Raw genomic sequence first — 22,730 nt, 5'->3', positions numbered from 1 at the left:
TGATTCAGCTTCTGTTCCCAGTCTTTTCAAGCTGGTTCTTGTTTGAGCAGGGGAAAGCCCACAGGTTTTCCATTCCTCCTCGACACGGCGGCGGTCCCTGTGGTGGGAACAGCTGGGAAAGCAAACGTGGCATCAGCAGTTACTCACGAGGAGGCATTTTTTTGGCAGCCATCAGACAGGGGCTCTGTGGAGCCCAACCTGAGGGTTTAATGCTGCAACTGCTGCCTCTCAGCCCGGGGGTGTCTGAAGGATGCGAGTCAGGAAGAGCAGGGCAGCGCCAGGAGCAGACTCCTCAGTTCCCTCTCCCGCAGAGGGAGGTCACTGGGATTCGTTTTACGAGATGGAGAGTCATTTTTATGAATCATGTGTGGATGCGTATTGGATTTGGCACATAACAGCAACCACCCCCTTCTCACCTGCCTCCTGATCCCTTCCTCCCCAGGCTCCGGTTCCCATTTCCAGCCTCAGGTCTTGGATTCACGTTTACTGCGAGGAGACAGGCGCGGAAGCCTATGAGCTGTACATGCATAAATAATAGAACTGAAATCATACTTAGTTAAAAATAGATATTCTTCCTAATAAATATTTTACCTACTGTCTTTAGGATATAAGGCTCCGCTGACTGAAGTGTTAAAACAAACCTTGTTGTTTCACCCCTAAATGCTTAAAACAGCCCCGGCCGTGGCTGTACCAACGGTGCTCGGGGAAGGGAAGTGTTCGCAGGCATAAGCCTATAGCCAAGCACCTGCTCTTAAAGCCATGGAAAAGGTAGCCCTTTGGCTAAGGGCACAGACCTTTGCATCTGACTCCCACCCATCGGGTGACCTGTGGATCTGGCTAATGAAAATGAAAGATAAAATCTCTCTTGCTATTTACAAGCAACGTTCTTCTTTCCATACCTCTCTCTCTTCCCGCCCAGGAGTGGAATTAGAATTAGCTGCCTGAATAAGGCAGAGCAAAGGAGGCTGACAGGGACTGAGATAGGAGAATTTTTCATTAAAGAGAGTGACAGGTGGAAGAATCTGTCCAAGTGTGTTTCTGGCAGATAATCCTTCTGCATTTTGGTTTTTAGGACATCGCTTAATGTGCCTTACTCGACACGGTGTCTCCGCTCCCTAGACTCCCTAGGAACAAGGGTTTTACAACGCTGCTTTAATTGAGAACAGATTTGCTAAACCAGGGCTGGGCTTTATAAAAGAAAAAAAAGCCCCAGGATCGGAACACAGTGATCTGAACCACACTGAGCTCCCAGCACCGAGTACAGCAGGAGAAGTTCTGCCTCCGAGCACGAGCACGTGTGTGTGTTTTAGGGGGGTAGCAAAGCCAGCGAGGCCAGAAGTGCCACAAAGAAGTGGAAGGAAAAATTCAGCCCGTGGGCAGGCAGCTGGGGGAGGGCAATAAACAAACACCAACCAGCCAAAAGTGCCTCCAAAGGGAGCAGGAGCCGCAGCATCTTCCTGCACTCGCAATAAAAGCTTCCTTGGTGTTGAAATGCAAAGGAGAACAAATTAACCGGGCGTTTGACTGTGGGACTCCCAGTCGTATTTTCAGAGCACTAAAACATAATTGGCTTTCCAGGCTGGATCTAGTCATGTTTTCCTCGTTAGGCAGGCAGTGACCTAGTCAATACGGCCAACCCAGCTTAGGACACAGCTCACTTCACCCTGTATTTTTTTGCAGATGAATCGCTCTCTGAGCTCTATCGACTGACTCGACGAGGTCTTTATCAGCTCGGGGAGAAGCCCCGATGCCTTGCTGAGACACAGGCACTTCCCTGGCCAATGCCTAAAATCACGCCACCCGTGCAGTGACCTAGCAAATGGGGGCTGGATGAAATGACAGCAATTTGGGTGCTCGGTGTGAGTTACCAAGGGCTCGCTCTCAACGTGGAAGGAGCAGGTATTTATTCCAGAGACCCACCTGGGGCTGGGGGCTGCCCTGATAACTCCCACTGCTGACCAAGAGGAGAGATTAGGAACTGTGCTCACTGGATTTTCAGACTAAAGCTGTGTCCCTTGGGCACGTCAGGGGATGGGACCGGAATTAAGAAAGGTTTGGACAAACTGGAGACATGGAAAAAGAGTTAGTTTCACTTCAGTGTGGAGAAATCAGCTGTTCTCTCTGCCCACTGAGAGTAGGATGGAAGCTCCTGCTTTAATTTTGAGAGGGAAATCAGCTGTCAAGGGCCTTGTTTTCCTTTGCTTGTGCGTGGCTTCTGCTCTACCTGTTAAACTGTCTTTATCTCAACCCATAAGGTTTTTCTCTCCCTTTCCCCTGCTTTTTTTCCCCTTTTTACCCCCTGCCCCTTCTTAAGGTGTGTGGTTCTATTGCAGGCTGGGGTTAAAGCACAACAGTAGCCTCAATTTTCTACTCCAGTGGCAGGGGACTTGCCATGGCCTTTTAACGTTGAGAAATACTTTGCCTGAGTAAAAGCTGCAGAATTTTCTCTGCCATGAAGGAAACCAGGAGCTGACACTGGGCTACGGAGTGAAATGAAAGAAGTCCAGGGAATGGCATCACTTCTAACAAGTAATTTTTACGGAGACATAAATGGAAGATTATTTATGTCTCCCTTTGGTTCTTGCCCTATGCAGACTGAAATAAGGTGAGTTGCTTTGATTAAGGCGCATCACTGCAAATGATCCGAGAGCCCATGACCACCATCCTGAAGATTTTCATTATCAGAGACCAGATGCCATCAGAGCCAAGCGCTTGGCAGGGCTATTTTTGAACAAATCAATTCATTCTGATTTCCATCAAAACTTGCAAATTTAGGAATTCAAATGGAGACTGACCCCAACTGACCTGCCGCGTGTGTCCTTTAGAAAAGCCTTATTCAGAGATCTGATAAAGTGCAGATAAATGTTTTCATTTGATATTTACCGGCTCTGGTCAGTTCACAAATTTCCAGTCACAGCTTTGCTAAAACTAAATGTTATGCCCTTTTCATCATGCGTTAAAAAAAAAATAAAATAACATGTATTTAGCACATAGGTGATGTCATCCCAGCCAGCTCTCAGAAACTGTCGTGAGAGCAGCCCCACTTTGCTGAGGCTGGGGGTGCTCTGCCGTGCTGGTCCCCGTGTCCCACCACCCCCAGCCCCCCGTGAAAACACGGCAGTCGTTATCTGAAATAATCATCGTTTTAAAGCTGCACATAGGGGAAGGGAGGCAGATTTGTGCTCTCTGCCCTTTGGCAGCTGTGTCCTTCAAAGGTATTTTCAGTGGTGGCTCCCGAGGCTGCGGAGCAGCGGGTTCTGGTGGGGCACAGGCTCCCTAAAGCCGTCGGGAGCCGGGATTAACGGCGGCGCTGCCCATGGCCAGGGTCCATCTGTGTGGCCACAGCGCTGGATTAACTGTCCCGGGCCCTCCAGGGGCTGTAATTTTTTCAGGTGGTGTGTTGGGATTGTTGTTCCCATTTTGCGCAGCTGCCATCAGTGCGGGGAAATCATTAAAGGTTAGCAGAAACACAATATAAATGCTTTCTATGCCACGGCAATTCATTTCAATAACAATCATGTAGTTATGATCAGCCATCAGCATAAAAGCACACCCATAAAGCAATGAATCAGCTCAGTCAGTAAATCAAAGGAGCAAAAGCAAACGTTGGCCATTCCAGAGCCTCCAAGAAATATAATTTTCCAATCTATTGTAGGAAACAGTCATTGCATTTAAAATATTCCATGAATGTAAACACTGAAAATATTAATGATAATGAATATGATTCTATAAATCAAATTATACATGTATTCTTTGATTTCTACAGTGAAATAATTTTTACACCTTTCCAGTATTACAAACATGAATGCAGTTGGGCTCAATTACTGCTAAGGGCAAACATTATATATTCTAAAAATGAGGAACTTCATTAGGAGCAATATTTGACATTCATTAACCTTCCGTTTATTTGATAAATTCCTGAAATAATACATTTGCTTTTCCTCAGGTATAATTCTGCTGGAGTCTGTTGCCCAGTTTCACCACTGCACCGCTCTTTTGCCCCAGTATAAATGACCCCACAACTGGAAGTGGAGTAAGGTCCAAGAACGAGCACTATGGCATGTCTGGGGGAACCAGGACACACCGGTGCAATGCTCCTGCTGCTCATAGCCAGGAGCTTCACATCACAGAGGTACTTTTATCTCTGTTTAAGATGAAGATCATCAGAACTGTAGTTGTAGACTCGGTATGTTGTGCAGTTCATCCTGTGTTGCTTTAAGTGACGGCAATGTACATCAGGTTGATTTTTTGGGTGTATTTATTTTTCGGTAATGAATGAACTTGTCCCTTCAGTACTGCAGGAGGGAAAATCCCTGAAGGAAAGGAGGGCATCGCATCCCATGGCTCCCTGTGCAGAAGCCCACGGTGGATGTGCAGCTTGGTGGGGCAGTTGACAGGAGGAGCAGATGCCATGGATGAAGCCTTGTCCTTCTGGTCTGTGGGTTCAGCGCTGCGGGACCTTCTCCCCTTGGGACAGACACACTGTGGCTCAGCCCCTCACCTCCGCCCCGGCCTGGGATCCCCGCGGGTGCCTGTTCTGCCCTTGAAACGCCCTTTTCCCACAGGGAGCCCCAAACCTGCCCAGCCTGCGGTGCCCCCCCAACAGCCCCCCTGGACGGGCTGTCACCGCGCACCGCCGGCATCTTGAGGCCGCGCAAAGCAGGGGACCGGACGGGCGAGCCGTGAACCTTCAACCGGACGGTCCCCGCCTGCCCGGAGGAGGACGGCTTGTTGTCAGCCCTGCGGACCCGGGGAGGGGTTCAGGGAAGGCTCCCGGTGTCGCCCGGCCCGCGCTAGGCCCGGGACAGGCCGCGCTGTAACCATGGTAACGGCGGCCGGCCGGCGGCGGCACGGCTTGTCCCACGCGGCGGCCCGTAGCGCGGTGCATTGTGGGCCGGGGGAAGATGGCCGCCTCCTTGATGTGGTGGTGAGAGGAGTCGGGCTCTCCGGCACCGCGGGACGAGTCTCCCCGTCTTCTCCCGCTTCCCGTCCGCTCTCGGTGCGCAGCTCGCCGATCCGCTCTCGGCCCGCCGGTGTGCGAGGGAGCTGGGAGCCGCCATGGGCCGGGCGCGGCTCCCGCCGCAGAGAGTACAGGGCCCGCGGGGGTAGAGGCGCGAGTGGAGGCCCGGGGCCCGGTCCCCTCCGGTACCTCGGCCCTCGGCGGGGCCGGGAGGCACCGCATTCCTCGGAGCCCGGACGGGGCTGCTGTCTGCGGGCCGCGGCGGAGGAGGAGAGTCGCCAGGTGGAAGGCGCGGCTTCCCCCGAGCTCGTCCTTCCCCGCACACCTGGGAGCGGAGCCTCCCTCTGCCCTTGCCCCGTCCTCCCCCCACGCCACCCGCCCGAGGGACCCCCCCTCGGCCCCCGCTGGGCTGGAGATTGCTGCTCACTTGTTGCCCGGCACTTCCCCTCTGATGGAGTCTGAGATGCTACAGTCGCCTCTTCTGGGGCTCGGGGAGGAGGATGAGTCTGACCTGACTGACTGGAACTTGCCTCTGGCCTTTATGAAGAAAAGGCATTGTGAGAAGATTGAAGGCTCCAAGTCTTTGGCTCAGAGCTGGAGGATGAAGGACCGGGTAATGCTCACGGGCAGGATGGGGTTTGGAGGAGGATTAGTGGGGAGAGGTGGTGAAAAGGGAGGAGTAAGTGCCCAGAGGGCTGCTGTACTTCAGGCACAGTCTGTGTTTTCAGATGGGTATTTGATCCCGTGGTGTACCTTGCCTTTAGTTTATGTACCTGTCATGTTGTATTGGGGGAAGCAAACGTGCAGATGGGTCACAAATACTAATTTCAAGCTCATGGTAATGCAGCCTTTGAGTACCTCCCTCGTTTAAGCTCTTTAAATGAAATTTGGGTACTTGGTGTTTCTCAGGAAAGACAATAAAATTAATGAGGTCTTAAAGAGCTCTCTGGATCAGCAGGTTAATGATGCGAGTACAAGGTGCAATAAACATAGTCGTTAAAGTTGTCTAGTGGTGAAGATGCAAGGGGGCTTTGTGGATTTGAAGTTTGCCACCAGCATATTATGCGGAATATAAAATGAAAGCCTTCTTTTTGTGTGGGAAAAATGAGATTATGTGATTTTTGGATGTTAGATGAATCATTTGGTGTATTAAAGCCAGGTGCTTCTCTTGTGTTCGTAAGTTGCATGTGAAACTGATCAAACCAAGCTGTCAAAGAAGGACCTCTGCCAGCCTGTCTTGAATCCTTTGCTGCATCTGTGCCCCAACTTAAATGTTTAAGTTAAAAGCAAGCAAACAAAGCACCTAGGAAATGCCGTGGATAATCAGCTCCTCTCATTCTGTTCTTGGAATCTGCTTTGGGTTACGGGATTCTGTAGGTCTCAAAGTTATTTTGCCCATAACTTTCTGTTTATGGTATGAGGTTTTTTGGGTGATTAAATTCCTGTTATGTTTATGCTTCTGATTGTAATGCTGTGGAATAACTTGGGAACTATTGTTGCAACTCCATCCTGTAGTCTCTTTCCAGAGGCGTCATGGCCAGGCTTGAGGATGTTATACATGATTCTAAAAGTTCCCAGAGGGGTGTTCACCAGCATGGTCCCGTAGTGCTCAGCGGTTCTGGGGAAGGCTCTGGCTGAACCAGAATCATTTGACTGAGTAGAGCCACGTATAGAAAATTTGAGTTGGCAGATCTTTAATGGTTTGAACTGAGGTTTTTTGGGATGTAATTGAAATGAGCCACAGAACACAAAGTTTTGTGGTATGTCTTCTTTAACGGGTTTTGGCAAAGAGCAGCTTTTTCTCTACTAGACTGTGGAGGTGTGATGAGCTTGCGTGTCTATTTTAGTGATCCCTCTGCCTTCCTGTGAAGCTTCCTGTTCGCTTATTTCCTGCTCTGCAAAGCTGTTTCTTTCTAAACTGGGAATGACATTGACTTGATCAAGATAATCGATAGGTTGTACAGTATAAGCCTGAGTAAAGTTGTAGAAATCAGCTATTGTCTCTGTATTTCTTGATAAGCGTTTCATGTGCGTGTTACAGCCAAAGAGAATTGTTTCAGTGAAGAGGAGAGCAGTGGTTACAGTGGTTGTCACAGCCGAGTTCCTACCATCCTTACTCCTGGGGAGTTGCAGATTCTTCTTCTAAGAGTCCTCTGTGGTATGAATGATGTGATTCTCAAGGAATTGTGTTGCTACTCGCTGTGAATGAGCTTAGTGAAATCAGCCCTGAATCATTCTCCAAGATACTGAGCCTTGTTTTTGTAAATGAAGAAAATAAGAGCAAATCTGAATCTTTCTGTTTAATCATGTTTTCACTGTCAGCTTGAATCAAATGGCTTTTTTCTTTCTATCAATATCAGTGGTGCTGGTCATGTGTCATTTGTATCTGCACAGCTTTATCAGGTGGTGTTTGGACAAACTTGCTGTTGTGTCTACTTACTTTTTGCTTAAGAGCAGAATCATAGGAATATATAAAAAGCACATAAAGACGTCTGAGAGCAAGAGAAACTGATCAGAGAATGCTCATCTCATTACTTTTAAATCTTAGTAGTTATTTTTCATGTCTTTGTATTTTATTCAGCTTTTTAGCTGTCATTGAATGTCTCCTTAGTTTTTGATGAGATATAACAAACTTGTCAGAACTCCAGAGGATGAAAGAGGGGGTCAGGAGATGGGGCGTTTAGAATTCTGGATGGAAAATGACGTTTATTAAATGTTTCCTCCAGCTAACTCCCGTTAGGTTAATCCTGCAAAATAGTTCATAAAAATTGTATGATCTGGTTTGACCCTGTGTTATATGACCTGGCTTGTTCGTTCGTGCTGCTGCTGTTTTCATGTAGATCAACTGAAAATGGGAGTTTGAGTCTAACGGGTTTGTCCAGAAAACTAATCACCTTAATAACAATGCAGGAACTTGAGATTTGTGGGGTTTTTGTTAGGAATAATTTTGGAATGATGGTGTGAGGGAAGACGTGTCATCCTTATTCAAGGCCTCTGACCCCTGTCTATCACTGTTAATCAAAGTCACAGCAACACCCAGTCACTTCCCCCAGTCCCAGGCTGACTGCGCGTCTGTTGCATTCCCCAATTTACCTTCATTTTCTTGTCTCTCGCCTCCTCCTTCCAAAAGCCAGGTCTGGTTGACTTTGGATGTGCTCTTGTCTTCGAGACACTATTGAAAGAGGTTTTGCTGAAGGCTGGAGGGGATATACCTTTTGGTGTGAGTTGAGAGCAGGGAAAGCATTGCATTATTTTGAATTGAATAAATGAAGTTGTCAAAGCTTAGGATGGGAAGCGTTACCCGTATTTATACACACCAGCCTATCTCTGAATCAAGAAATTCTCAAAGGTGAGCCAAACCAAGTGTCTGTCTGCCAGAGCTGCAGGTAAATCTGTGGCAATTTCTCCCGTGAATCACAAAACCACACAGGCAGTGATGGGTTTTGCCCTTATTTATCATTTTGGGGAGTCCTAGGGAGCCATCCTGGCTTCACTGGAGTTAGAAGAAATGAGTCACTAAGATTTGGGAATGGAATGGCTTTTTTTTTTTTTCCCCATCTTGCTTCATTGCTGTAAAACCCCAGAGTTTATATGAACTTGAAGGTTTTTTAGAAGGCAGATTTCTAATAGAGGGAAGAATCAAATAAGAGAAGTAATGAGTGGTAAATCTAGATAAAATAACTGAACATTTACTTGCCCCCCACCCTTTCATCCGGGACTGCTCTGAAAACATTTAATCCTTCATCTCCTGCTTTCTTGGGCTGCATATGCCATCAAAGTGACACTGCTTTGATCTATTATTTATTTAAAGAATATTTTTAACACAGGAGGGTTGGAATTATGCTTTGTGTATTGAATTAAATCTCACAGCCTCAGTAGCAACCAAATCATGAAACTTGATTTAAATAAGAAGATTTCAAATACACCAGGTTTTACTGACAAGTTGCTACTAAATTCAGAATATTAAAATTAAGATGTGCTGTACTTATTTTGATTTCTAAAATAAGCAGAGAGCAACAAAGCTGATTGTAATAGTTTTACTTTAACGTTTTTTTTTTTCCTGCTGCCTCATAACTTGCTGAGTGAGAATTAAATCCTGTTTTTATGAGAAGAGGAATACACAATTAGGTTTCTATGGAAATGCAGATTAAAGCAGGACGGCATACAAATGTGCTTAATTTAGACAAGCGGAGTTTACCTGCCTGCATGGTAAATGTTTCGTGTGTCAGAGGAAATGAATGAAGGATGGTGGCATTGGAAGTTTGTGCAGGTTATTTCAGCTTGTGGTAGTTTTTTGATCTAGAGCAGCTTTCCAGGCACTCGTAGGATGTGGCTTCACTCTTGCTGGAGCCTCGGCTGCCCCGCTCTGGATCCCACTCCGTGCATTCCCTGTGAGCTGGGCTGGGAATCCAAGCAGGAATCTTGGGGGGGAGTTTGTGTTTTGGTGGCAGCCTTCACTTTAGCTTGACTTAGTCCGTGACCGTGCATAAACAAACAGAAAAGAAATATTTAAGATGGAATATCAACCCTGTTTGTGTTTAGGAAGATGGTAGCCCAGTAAGCAGTGTGGGATCTAACCCAAATGTTATGTACTTTCTGTTCTTTGCCTGGTGTGAAGACAGGCTCTGGGGAAGGCTGGCTGGGAGCCCCCTGCTTTGCTGCTGAGAGCTGGGAATGGTGTGAATCTCTCCCTTCTAGGTCAGTGGTTGAAATCCATTTCAGTTCCATAGTTACTAAAAGTGGTGATTGCTGCCCAGTGGGGAGTGTGAGCTGGGTGGGAGCACAGGGCACCTGTGGGGTTACCGAGGTCTGGAAAAACAAACCAAAACCCCAGCTTCTCCCCGAACTGAACCCCTGCTGTCAGTAATGAGCGCTGTCATCTAAGTTATAGATTTATATCTTCTCTTACCCAGAACAAAGCTCACTTTGAATGAAGATGGTTGTGTATTGATTGGATAGAGTTGGGAGGCTTGTGCTCCATCTACCATGGTCTACAAATGTTTTTATGTCCAAGCAGAGAGGACTTTGATGAGCAGCTCTGAAGAGTACAGCTGGGCACATCGTTTGAAAGAAAAAGGTCTTACTTTTTTCAGTAACCCTTCAGTGTTTTTTCAATACCTTTTTCAGTGTTTCAGTAGGAAACACTGAAATTTTCAACTCGGTCAATCTCTTTCTCGTCCTCTGAATTTTCTCACTGCAGCTGAGATCCAGGGCTGTACGATGATGCTCTTGGTGGCTGTTGGCAGCCAGTCTCTCCAGTACCACAGCTCTGGTGTCAGCTGTAACCCAACCACACGAACGGTAGGACAGTGATGTGGTAATTTAGTATTTTGCCATGGAGGAATTAGGCTTTAATTTCAGTTGTATACTTAATTAGCTCCTGGGGAGCATTAGGATAACTGCATTAGTTTATGTAATTTCTGAGCATATCCAGGATTTGATTTTTTCATAATATTGTTGTGAAGACTTTTTGCAAGATAAGAAGTAGGATTTTTTTGTGGTGGTTGAACAGAGGGAGTAAATGTGTAATTGTGCATTTGCAAATTTTTACATTTGTGAATTTCTACTTTTACCAGTTAGGAGGGGAAGAAAATGGTTTTTGTAAATCTAAATTTTAGTGGCTTAATAGACAGAAGTGTCCAGGAGTCTTAGTCCCTTAAATAGCTCCCTGAGTGTGCTTAATTTTAATTACATTTGCAATATGAGTAATAAGTGATAGAAGTGCAGTGTAATGTGTGGGAAAGGAACTGATGTTATCACGTGCAAAGATAATTTTAGAGTGGGGAGAGACTTCAATGTTAGCAAACGGAATGACAGAAAATAACTATATCTGTGCTTCTCCATTCAAAAAAGAAAACCAAACCCACAATGAGAGAATAGATAATTATATATAATGTGCTTCATTTTTTTGTCTTGGAGACTAGGACAGTCTTGGAGAGACTTTGCTGCGCTGCTGAGCATATGGTATTTGGAGAGGAGTTAGGCAATTACTGCTACATCAACTCAACATATATGTTGTAGTGGCTGGTTCCCCTCCTGCTCCCCCAGCTTGTTTGTAGAAATTTGAAAGGCCTGTGAATAGTAGACAGTGAAAAAAATACCTGCCTTGAAATATAACACAGAAGTGCTCGACCATTACTGCAAATTGCATACTTTAATTAAAAATAGGTATCACTAGATGAGGTTATTCCTCCGGTTTCTGGAGTGTGGCAAACGCTGATAACCACTGGTGGAGCCCCGGTGCAGGGGAACGTGGCCAGATGGTTGCGGGCTGCTCCTCGTGGAGAGGAAACTGGGAAACATCTGTTCTGCTGACAACCACTGCTTCTTGGTTTTGGCACTGGATGTGTTCCCGTAGTGGAGAGACTGAAGGTTATGGGAGCATTTTAGGAATGTTTCATTAATGCTTCTCTGGTTCTTACATTTCTTCTCTCTGCCTTTGTGTCGATGGAGAAATTCAAGGGCACTGGGCTTCCTACATTTCTGTTTGTCTCCATGGGTTATGCAGGTTTTCCTGGGAAGTTTGGGGGCTTTGATTGTGTTGTTTTTTTCTCTCTGAGATGATGTTTTAATTGGCTTGCTGCTGTGCTGATCCCCTACCCTGAACGCTTCCGGAGGTGACTGTTAGCCTAGTATGGCCACGGATAACTGAGGAGATTATTGATTGTTCCCTGTGTCTCGTAGCTTTAACTGCCATTTCCAAGTAAATTTGATAAACCTGAGATGTTTGTCTTGCTCTTCTGGTTTTCTATAAAGAATGTACTTTAGATACTCCACCACCTCTCTGGGCAGCCTCTTCCAGGGCTCTGCCACCCTCACAGGAAAGAAGTTCCTCCTCATGTTTAGGTGGAACTTCTTGTGGTCAAGTTTGTGCCCATTTCCTCTTGTCCTGTCCCTGGGCACCACTGAGAAAAGCCTGGCCCCATCCTCCTGACACCCACCCTTGAAGTATTTATAGGCGTTGATCAGATCCCCCCTCAGCCTTCTCTTCTCCAGACTAAAGAGACCCAAGTCCCTCAGCCTTTCCTCATCAGAGAGATGCTCCAGGCCCCTCATCATCTCTGTAGCCTCTGCTGTCCCCTCTCCAGCAGTTCCCTGTCCTTCTGGAACTGGGGAGCCCAGAACTGGACCCAGTCCTTATCTTTTTTTCCTCCTTGCTCCTGGAAGCTCAGGAATCTTTCTATTGGAAACAGTTATTTTAATGTAGTGAAGTTGGCTGGAGCTCAGGGATTCTGCTTGAACGGGACGGTGTGATTCCTGACCAGCTGTACGTTGTGAAGCATGTTTTATTGACTCCTTAAAAGATCTAAAAGTGTCGTCTAGGAATAATTTGAAATAGTAGTTTGTAAGGAAGATCTGGCGACGCAGTAAGGCAACGCAGGGGAAGATGGACACCTTTTTAAAGACGGTGCTAGACAGGAGTGGGAGCGCGGAGGAATGCTGAAAAGGAGCCTGTGCAGAATGCAAAGCAGAGAGCGAGCTGTGCTGAGGTGAGAGGGAAAGCCTTTGTCACAGATCAAATGAGGAATAACATCTAGAAAACATCTCTTGTTGATTCTTTATGCATATTGTATAAAGACAGCAAAGATCATAGAAGTAAAATATTTACTTCCTATTATTTTTTCATTATTTTTAAGAAATGATTGGCAGGGCCAAGAAAGCACCATTTTGGTTCAGTGGAACTAAGTACACACTGCAATATTTTGAAGCTTTGCTGTGACAGGGTGAACCAGTGTACTCGATTGTAGTTTTTAATAGTGGGAGCAGCTCTGCCACGTGGTACCTGCCACCTCTGCGGGGACCCGCAGCACCTGCAGCGGCCGGGCCACAGCATGAAAATGACATTATTCTCTGGCAGAGAGAAAAGATGCACACTGTTCTCTGTGTGAGTAAATAGGGAGTGTATATGTATATCTCGGGTATCAACTGACAGCGGTGATTCATCTACAAGTGTAAGCAGTGCCTATAATTGGTGAATTTCAAAGCAGTTTAAAAGTCTGTTTTATGGAGCTGTGTTAATGTTACTGAATGCTCTTGAACTTTGTGTAGTGGCTGCATTCACGGGGTGGGAGAACACGTTGGACATAACAAACCTCTGAAGAAAAATCAGAGTATTAGTGCTGAATATGGAAGTTAGAAAAGGAAGACAAAGCCAAAGGAGGAGTTGATCTAGGAATCTGGTGTGTGCTGTCACAACACTTGCAGCAAGAACCGACCTTTTGGGCCACAGATGGCTGAAGACTACCTGCAGAGGTGTTGAATTATTAATGGAAACTTGAAGTACTTCTTTGCATTCTACTATTTTTATCACTGTGCAGAAGCACACTGAGATTTTTTTTTTTCCCCTAACAATTTATTTCTCTTAAACTTTACATAAAAAAAAAAAAATCCTTGAGACTGAAAGCTCTTTTTTTCTAGATGTTTTACCTTGCAAATGTTGCAGGTGAGCTGCAGAGGACTGGCATGTCTCTTTTCTTTTGGAATTTGACCTGCTAAAGGGAAGATCCATTAAAAAAAAAATGAGAGTAATGCTTGATTCTCAGTCTTCTTGCACACTGTGGTGGGAAATGAATGTAGAAGGGAACCAAATTAGAGCTTGATGGTGTAAGTGGGGTTCCTTCTGCCTGAGTCCTCCCTCCAGAACCTCTTCCCTGGGTTTGTGTCGTTGACTGGTCCAGGAAGGTCAGGCTTTGTCTCCCCATTCAGGATGTTCAGCCTTTTCACCAGCTGGTTTGCAAACTGGCATTCCCAAGTGGGGTGCTTTGTGCCCGATGCCTGTGCTCTTAGTGCCCAGACAAAGCATTGCCACTTGGCACTTCTCAGCTGGGAGCCTGAAGCGGGAAATTGTGGGGTTCAGAACACCCATCTCCTCCCGGAGCTGATCTGTCCTGAGTCCCACCACCCCCAGCAAAGCCCACCACCAGTTAGGCACCCACCTTGCTGCTGGATCCCACCCTGCTGGGAGAAGGAACGTTGGGTATGGGTGTGATTTGGAAAAGCTTGGGAAAGAGAAAAATGTGATTTCCTGCGTGTTGCAGAACGATCTGTAACTGAAACCCCAAAGGGAGAACAATGTTTTGTGTCGCTAAATATTGCTGTTACTGCTCAGAGAACTCCTTGTTGAAGCACTCAATGGCAGGGATCCAAACCAGTAACATTTTGGAGTTATCTGTGGAACACCTACCTGGTTTTGTCTTTTGGTCTAGAAGCTTGTACTAAATCGATGTAAATGTAGATAAGGAAAAATGTCCAAAAAAAAAAAAGGTTTCAGGAAGGGAATGAACCCACTGAACAAGCAGGCAGAATTGAGTGTGCTGGGCAATGGAGATTCCCAAGTGAGACAGGAAGACTTCTGTGTCTGGAAATCTGCCCCAGGATTTGGATTTAGTGCTGATAAGTTCACCCTCAGCTCTGTAAAATAGTGTAGCAGCATATATTTTATGTTTAATGCTGACTTAATCTTGTGTTTGTGAAGCAATTTTAACTTATTGGCACGAACCCAGGCAGGTTTATAACGGTTGAGTGTTCATCTGTGTAATGGTTAAACAGAAAGTTTGCAGCTTGCAAATTGCAGTGTAGAAATGAAATATTTATGGGTTTTTAAAATGGCCATTCTGAAATGTTAGGTGAGGGTCTTACCGCAAAATGCAAAATTTATCATGAATTGATTAACAGATTTGTTCTTGGTATTACTTAATCTAGAAGATAAAACAGTTATATGACTTTCCTCTTAGTTGTTAACCCTGTTCTTACTTAGTCTGTAACAAATCTCTAGAAACTGATGAAATGCGGTTATCTCACTATTGGTCTGGGCTGGAATTACTTCTACGTATGCTACAATACAGATTTGTTCTTGGTATTACTTAATCTAGAAGATAAAACAGTTATATGACTTTCCTCTTAGTTGTTAACCCTGTTCTTACTTAGTCTGTAACAAATCTCTAGAAACTGATGAAATGCGGTTATCTCACTATTGGTCTGGGCTGGAATTACTTCCAGGTATGCTACAATAGGATCCGTTGGACTCCCTGTGATGATAAAACTTGAGGTTTTCAGTCAAAACCATTCTTAGGAAGAGAATGTAATGTTTTGGTTTATTTTTTTCTAACTGAAGAAAACTGCAGAAATTGCCCTCATTTTGGTTTGAGATATGTGTGATGATACTCTCCCTCTTCTGCAAATCTGTTTTGTCTCAAAATGAAATAAAAGGTGAATTAAAAATATTTGACAAGTCCTCTCATAAGCATCTTCTCTTTTGAAGAGACAGAACTACCCCTGCATTTATTCCCATTTCTGATAGATTTGGGGTTTGAATTCAGGACCGTTACTTCTCAGGAAGAACGTTTTGAGTGAATTTTGCAATTTAAGTATTTCAGGTTCTGACCCAGAGTTATCATCATTTTAAATTGAATCATTTTAAATTGAATGCAATACAAACTTGTGAATTGTATTCAGTATTATTTTTTTTTTGCATGGAAATTCCACTCTACAGAGAAGAGCCCACAGTAAGAGCTTCTGTGGTTTTGATCTTGAGCCTTTGCTGAGAAAGCATTTTGGATATAGGTTCCCAGAAGCTTGCCAAATAGCCTTATGCTTCATTTTTTAATTCTAACAAAAATCCATTGAAATGTTTTCTGGTGGCTATATTCTTGAACTGTAGAAAAGAAAATTTCCACTGTCTTAATGACAGATGAGAATGTCCTCGTACTTCTTATATTAAGCTTTAAATATGCTGGGAAGTTTCTGGTAGCGTGTTCCAAAACAGCTTAGAAATGTGAAAAGCATCACTCGGTTTCTCGGGCTCAGGATTTCTTTTGATCTGTAATGATTGAAGATCATAGATGGCTGTTGAGTGGGAGTCAGAGGGGAGTGTGAGAGCGCTGTAATTCTTCCTGAAGATGTGCTCTTTATTAGCAGAACAAATAGCGGTGAAGTGTAATCCTTTACGCCCTTTGTGGGGAGGGAGGCAGAGGGGAAATCACCCCATTTGTCTTTGGGATCAGTTAGACTCTTACTTTCCATTACTGCTTTGCTGTCTGTGCTCGAGGAGAAATGCTTATTTAAAACACACAGCTTGGGAATAGAAAATAAATATCAGCCTGTTCAGCATAAGTCACAGATCAGACATTACTAGTAAAATATTGAAAAATAAGTCAGTATTAGACCTCAAATGGGAAACTATAAATAAATGAGACAGGAGAGATTGTTTGGCGGGATACTTTCTCTTGAAAGAATGATTTGTGTGATTTCACCTGTAATAAGTTATTTTGTCCTGTAGTTTCCTTTGTTTCCTTCTGGCTCTTTACTTTGCCAGCCTGTGACTGCTCCTGGGACGCTCGTGCTCTCTGTCCCCAGCAGCGAAAATTTCCACTGTCTTAATGACAGATGAGCATGTCCTCGTACTTCTTATATTAAGCTTTAAATATGCTGGGAAGTTTCTGGTAGCGTGTTCCAAAACAGCTTAGAAATGTGAAAAGCATCACTCGGTTTCTCTGGCTCAGGATTTCTTTTGATCTGTAATGATTGAAGATCATAGATGGCTGTTGAGTGGGAGTCAGAGGGGAGTGTGAGAGCGCTGTAATTCTTCCTGAAGATGTGCTCTTTATTAGCAGAACAAATAGCGGTGAAGTGTAATCCTTTACGCCCTTTGTGGGGAGGGAGGCAGAGGGGAAATCACCCCATTTGTCTTTGGGATCAGTTAGACTCTTACTTTCCATTACTGCTTTGCTGTCTGTGCTCGAGGAGAAATGCTTATTTAAAACACACAGCTTGGGAATAGAAAATAAATATCAGCCTGTTCAGCATAAGTCACAGATCAGACATTACTAGTAAAATATTGAAAAATAAGTCAGTATTAGACCTCAAATGGGAAACTATAAATAAATGAGACAGGAAAGATTGTTTGGCGGGATACTTTCTCTTGAAAGAATGATTTGTGTGATTTCACCTGTAATAAGTTATTTTGTCCTGTAGTTTCCTTTGTTTCCTTCTGGCTCTTTACTTTGCCAGCCTGTGACTGCTCCTGGGACGCTCGTGCTCTCTGTCCCCAGCAGCAGCGTGTTGTTCTGCACGGGGCTGGACCCTGGGGGTCCCAGGAGGTGACCCTGGGCACAGGCAGGAGCTTTTTGATGCACAGAGTTTTGTACCAGACAGAAGTTTTGTGGTTGTGGATGATAACGAGCATCTGGGGAAGCGGAGAGGTGGGTGGCCCCGCACAGGCAGGAGCTTTTTGATGCACAGAGTTTTGTACCAGACAGAAGTTTTGTGGTTGTGGATGATAACGAGCATCTGGGGAAGCGGAGAGGTGGGTGGCCCCGCTTGGGGCAAGCGGGGCAGCACTCAACCCTGGATGGAAGTACCAAAGCCACGTCACTTCTCTTGTTTTCCTTCTCTGGCTGAAGTGTTGGGCTGAGGGAGTTCAGCAAAGAGCATAAAGGTGTGAAATAATAATTTTCAAGCAATATTTTTAACTGGCCATAGTTAAACCAGTCAGTCATTGGTTTCGTGCAGATTTTTGGTTGCAGGTGAGGTATGAATAAGTTTGGATTTTATATGTTCACGGTCCCCTGGTGGCTCCAGGAGCGTGGCTGAAGGTGGGGTCTGTGGGGCTGGGGCTGAAGCAGCAGCTATAGGCAAGAGAAGGAAGGGATGGGGTGTCCTGAAATATGAATATCCAGGAAAACTAACACGTGAAGCAAACAAAACCAAAATAGACTAAGCATTTTGTTATGGTTTGGTTGGTCACTTGGGAGTTTTTCCCTTGTAATGCTTTTAGTTTTAATATTAGAGAGGACATACTGTATTGTAATATTGATCGGGGACCCTGAATAGCATATTCTCATGTTTTAATAATGTGTTTCAGTTGGACAGTGACTAATTTAAAATGGGTAGCAGAAGTCCAGTGATATCCATTTCCACGCTCTATAAAAGAAGAATGGGCTCTGGAAATAATAATAAAAATAGTAACGTAAAATCTAAGTACTGTTCTATTTAAAAAAAAATTAATGAAAAATTTAATCAGTCATTCCTTGCTTAAAATAGTCTGTGCTAAAGAGGAGATAACAAAGCGTTGTTGAAACCCTTCAAAAGTTATAGCAGTGGTAAAATTCCAACAGAAGTGAGAGTTGATTTTTTTTTTTTTTTCCTACACTAAGTAGGCATTTTATTTTGTGTCTTTGCAGATGAAGACTGTTAGTGTTGCCTTAGTTCTGTGCCTAAATGTCGGCGTGGACCCTCCTGATGTGGTGAAAACAACTCCCTGTGCCCGCCTGGAGTGTTGGATCGGTAAGTCCTGGGAACTTCCAAGCTCTGTCAGTCTAATAAATACCAAATTACAGTGTATATAATGATCTTAAAAATTGTGTGTTTCCTGGACTTAAAACTGGGGTGAACAAAAGGAAATCTGGCATCTCATTTCCCTGTGTCTACATGAATTAATTAAGTGTCCAGCAGTAACTGCTGCCATAGGTCATCTCTCCTGCTTTGTTCTAAATTGAGATAGCGTGGAGGGAAAAAAGCTGTTAATTAGCTACATAGCTTTCTCTTAATTGTTGTAGATTTATAAATATCTCAGGAAATCTGTCTAATAAATACCAAATTACAGTGTATATAGTGATCTTAAAAGTTGTGTGTTTCCTGGACTTAAAGCTGGGGCGAACAAAAGGAAATCTGGCATCTCATTTCCCTGTGTCTACATGAATTAATTAAGTGTCCAGCAGTAACTGCTGCCATAGGTCATCTCTCCTGCTTTGTTCTAAATTGAGATAGCGTGGAGGGAAAAAAGCTGTTAATTAGCTACATAGCTTTCTCTTAATTGTTGTAGATTTATAAATATCTCAGGAAATCTTGGAGCAATAACATTTTTAGAGTACTGTGATCTGCAAAGGTTTCAAATTCCTCTGCATCATATGATAGAAAAATAACCTTGGAGCAATAACATTTTTAGAGTACTGTGCTCTGCAAAGGTTTCAAATTCCTCTGCATCGTACGATAGAGAAATAACTTTTTTTTTTGTAAAATGCATGGACTTTACTGCATGTTGAGGTGACTGCTCTGGGGCTATTTTAATTGGGATTGTGAGTTCAGAAGATCTGGAATTATTCTCAAAAATATCTTGCTGGCAGTTACACCACATGGGTTGCTACTTTGATGCAGCATTGGACTAAATTCCTGGTTTTTTTGTTAAGAAATGAAAAATTCCCTTGATTTTGGAGCTCAAGTCTGATTATCAAGATGAGACAAATCTGAAGTAATATTAGAAGGAAATGCCGTGTGTGAGAGAGCTTTCTGAGAGAGATTTGGTCTTTATCTAGGAATTGAAAATGTTCAGTCTTCAGCGAGTAACACGCAGAGCGCTGTAATCCTCAACTCCGGGGTTTATGACAGGCTGCAGAAGCAAATTAATCATCACACAAACTGAATTTCTTTTAAAAAATTTTAGAACGTCTCATTTCTAACCTTGCCTTACCTGCTTTGTGAATCTTAACATCTCATTTTTTTTAACCTAAAAATGCTGATGACTTTAAAGCAGTTAAAAAGCCATGAGCGTGCACTAACAAATCCATCTATTCAGTGGAGAGAACAGCTCTCATTTCTCATTGATATACGAGCAGAGAGCAAAGAGAACGAGGAGCATTGCAGAGTCATTAAAGTTATTAGTGATTATCATCGACAAAGAATTTTGAATGCCTATTTTAAATTTTTAGTGTGTATATCTACACAAGCACTCATTACCATTTCTTTAAATTTCTGAAAAAGGTAATTGCCAAAACATCCTGTTTTTTCCTCTTCTGTATGATGGTTTGTAGAGAAGCTCATGGGGTGTCTTGTGGAAACCCAATGTCTTTGCTGGGTGTGCAAGGAGGTGTGGAAATGGTTGTGGTGCAAGCACTGTGGTCCCTGGGTTGTGAGCTCTGGGAACAAAGGGCCGTGACAGCAGGAAGGAGCCGGCTGCAGTTCTCACTGTCCCTTCCAGATGCATCCTCAGAACATCTCAAGTGGTTTGTTTTTCTCCTGGATGAAGCCGTGGGTGGTGTCTGCGACGCAGAGTCCGCCGGGCACCGCTCAGGGCGCAGGGAGCTCCGCGCCGTGATGGTCTCTTGGCCTTCACTGCTCTTACACATAGACCAGGGCGGGCTGAAAGCTTCCGTGGTGACTGCGGTGCCATGAGCTATATTTAGAAAAATAATTTGTTTCCATTGTTTGGCTCTTGGAACGGCACCACTTACTTTATTTTTGTATATAGGGTATTGTTAATAACACTAATAAGGGTCCACAAACAACATTCCTCTGCTGTCAGTGCGCATGAGAAGTATTTTTAATTTCAGTCCAAAGTAGAATATTTGTAAAGATTTATTTTTTAAATAACTTCATTAATTTGGTTAAATGCTTTTAAAAAAAAGTATATTAAATTGCACAATATTAACTTCTAGTTTATTTGAAACTTGTTAATAGTGTCAATTATATGGCCATGGGTTTTGAATAAAGCACATAAGCTGAAATTGTATTGGTATGTATGAATGGTGGTAATTATCTAGTGATAAAATTAACTTTAAAATTACAAGTGGCGTATAATCTCTGAAGCAGTAAGCAATGGAAGTAAATGAAGAAGGATTTTGCATTCATCAAGAAAAAATGTTTATCATCAAATATTTAACCTGTTTAAATTTTTGTCATTATTTACTATAGAAACCCTTTTTCAATATTAAAAGAAACAAACGTTATGCCTCTCCTGTCTTTTAAAACAAATTTGTATTTATGAACTTAGTGAGAGAAATATTGAATGGTACTTGAGTGAAGAATTTGGGGATAATTTTGGGGTATTGCACCCAAGTAAATTCTGGGAAGAATGTAATCTTTATGAATTTGAAACTGAATGCATGAAAGGAAGCTGCATTAAAGTACTGTTAACCAATCTTTGTTGCAAGCAGAACACTGAGAGGGAAAGAGGGGAAAGCTCTTGGCTTCTTTCTGTCCCAAAGCGTGGTGGTGTCCATGCTTCGGTGTAGACTTTGGTCTCCCAGGCTGTAGGTCTGGATTTTACTGAAACATAATTTGGAGCAGCTAAAGGTTTGAATGAACATTGAAATGGAAATAATTTCTGCCTCCCGTCAAGCTGAGTGATTCATTTGTGGTCAAAAGTACTCATTTGTATTCTGTTTCCTAGACCCTCTCTCGATGGGCCCTCAGAAAGCTCTGGAGACCATCGGTGCAAACCTACAGAAGCAGTACGAGAACTGGCAGCCAAGGGTAAGTGTTCCTTGGGCTTCTCCTCAGCATCTCTGGCTGTGATACTCCTCAGCAGTAACACCCAGCGTGGATGGAAAGCTGAGACACGTGTCGGGGATGTTGCGTGGTTTTTCTTGCAGCATTTCTTGCTTCCTTCATCCATCAGTGTCAGTAAATTCCTGTGAGCTGCCAAACCTGAGCTCCTCAGCCCCTGCCCCTCCTGGCCTGTGCTTGCTTTGATCGTCTCCAGGGTGTTTGTTTCAAGTACTAAGTCCTACAGTGATTTTTTTTAAATTTAGGTTCTGACTTTGTTGTATTTTTGAGATGTTCTGAAGTTTTTCATTCTGAGTTTATAGTTTCTTTCTGTTGTAAAAATGTTTGGCGTCAGCTGGTACAAAACTGTGTGTCCCAGCACTCATCAGGACGGGTTTTATGCTTCAGGACAAATGGATGTTGTATGGTTAGTGGCTGAGGAAGGCTTTGGGGTTTGTTGTAAAACAAATTCAGAGCTTTGGTAACTGCTAATTCTAACTGATGTATAATGTGTGTATCTGTTTCTGAATGGGGATGTTTCAGACAGCAGTAACTCACTCTTTATTGCCGGGTTTGTAAGATCTCACTTTCACCTCCGGGAAGTGTTTTGCTTCTGAGTATTTCAATGTCCATAGTTTCATGTGTCTCAGGAAATAAACTACTGAAAGAGCTAAAGAATGAAAGTTGAAGTCTGCGGCGTTTTCCAAACAGATGCAAACCCCAGACTATGATATCACCTTCACCTTCCCTGCTGCTGTTCCCCGGTATCTTCATGTCCATATCTGTACGCTCGAGGTGGGTTGGGTCAAAATATTCCTCTTCAAAGTACCTGGACTATTGACTACTACATCATAAATTTATCATTATAAGCATGTAATGTATAACCCAAACACAAATAGTAACTTCACTGAATGAACCTATCTGTAGATTTGCTTTAGTTTTGTTTTTTTTTCTTTCCTTATGATGTGCTGTGCTTACTGATCCAGTCATCATTTTTTAAGGAGACTTTGTTTCTTCTCTTCTTTTTTGATTGCCTTCAGTAATAATAATGATGTACATTTTTGTCAGCACCAGGGCTATATTTTCTAAGGTTGCTCACTACCTTTTTTTAATTTATAAATAATCTACTGAGTGTCTCTAGGGTTGTCTGGTACAGATTTAAGAGTGTGGTCTGCAATTGGAAACGCTACTGGTATTTTCCCATCCTCTGTGTAGGATGACTGGTTGGGAAGGCCTTTGTGTTAGCCGTGCCCTTTGGTATTTTTAATCAGTCTTTCTATTTAAACTGTGATGGGTTACATTCTTTTAGTTGTTTCTCTATAATTTATAAAATCAATAAAGATAGATTGTCACTGCTGATGCTTTGTTCGGGTCTGGAAGCTCTGAACATCCCTGTTCCTACAAGGAGACAGAGAACGTGGGGTTTGTGTTCCTCCAAGTCTTCCATTCCTTTGTGAAGGACTCATATGTCCAGATAAAGGACAAGTGGTTAGAGATTACCTTTGCAGTA

The 22,730-nt window shown here is 43.6% G+C and overlaps 1 protein-coding gene across 1 annotated transcript in view; it reads left to right on the top strand.

Annotated features, from left to right (window-relative positions):
• The first annotated feature begins 4,016 nt into the window (after positions 1 to 4,016).
• The window catches only part of RPTOR (regulatory associated protein of MTOR, complex 1), a 137,471-nt gene continuing 118,757 nt past the window's right edge, over positions 4,017 to 22,730 (top strand). Inside the window, exons 1-3 of the mRNA XM_014950324.1 lie at positions 4,017 to 5,573; positions 18,142 to 18,244; positions 21,126 to 21,208. Of these exons, the coding sequence (XP_014805810.1) occupies positions 5,412 to 5,573; positions 18,142 to 18,244; positions 21,126 to 21,208 (348 nt within the window). The 5' untranslated portion in view covers positions 4,017 to 5,411. The remainder of the gene's footprint in view (positions 5,574 to 18,141; positions 18,245 to 21,125; positions 21,209 to 22,730) is intronic.

Source organism: Calidris pugnax, unplaced genomic scaffold (genome assembly GCF_001431845.1).
Source record: "Calidris pugnax isolate Ruff unplaced genomic scaffold, ASM143184v1 scaffold9, whole genome shotgun sequence".
Lineage (NCBI taxonomy): Eukaryota > Metazoa > Chordata > Aves > Charadriiformes > Scolopacidae > Calidris > Calidris pugnax.
This window is presented reverse-complemented; position numbering and strand designations above follow the sequence as displayed.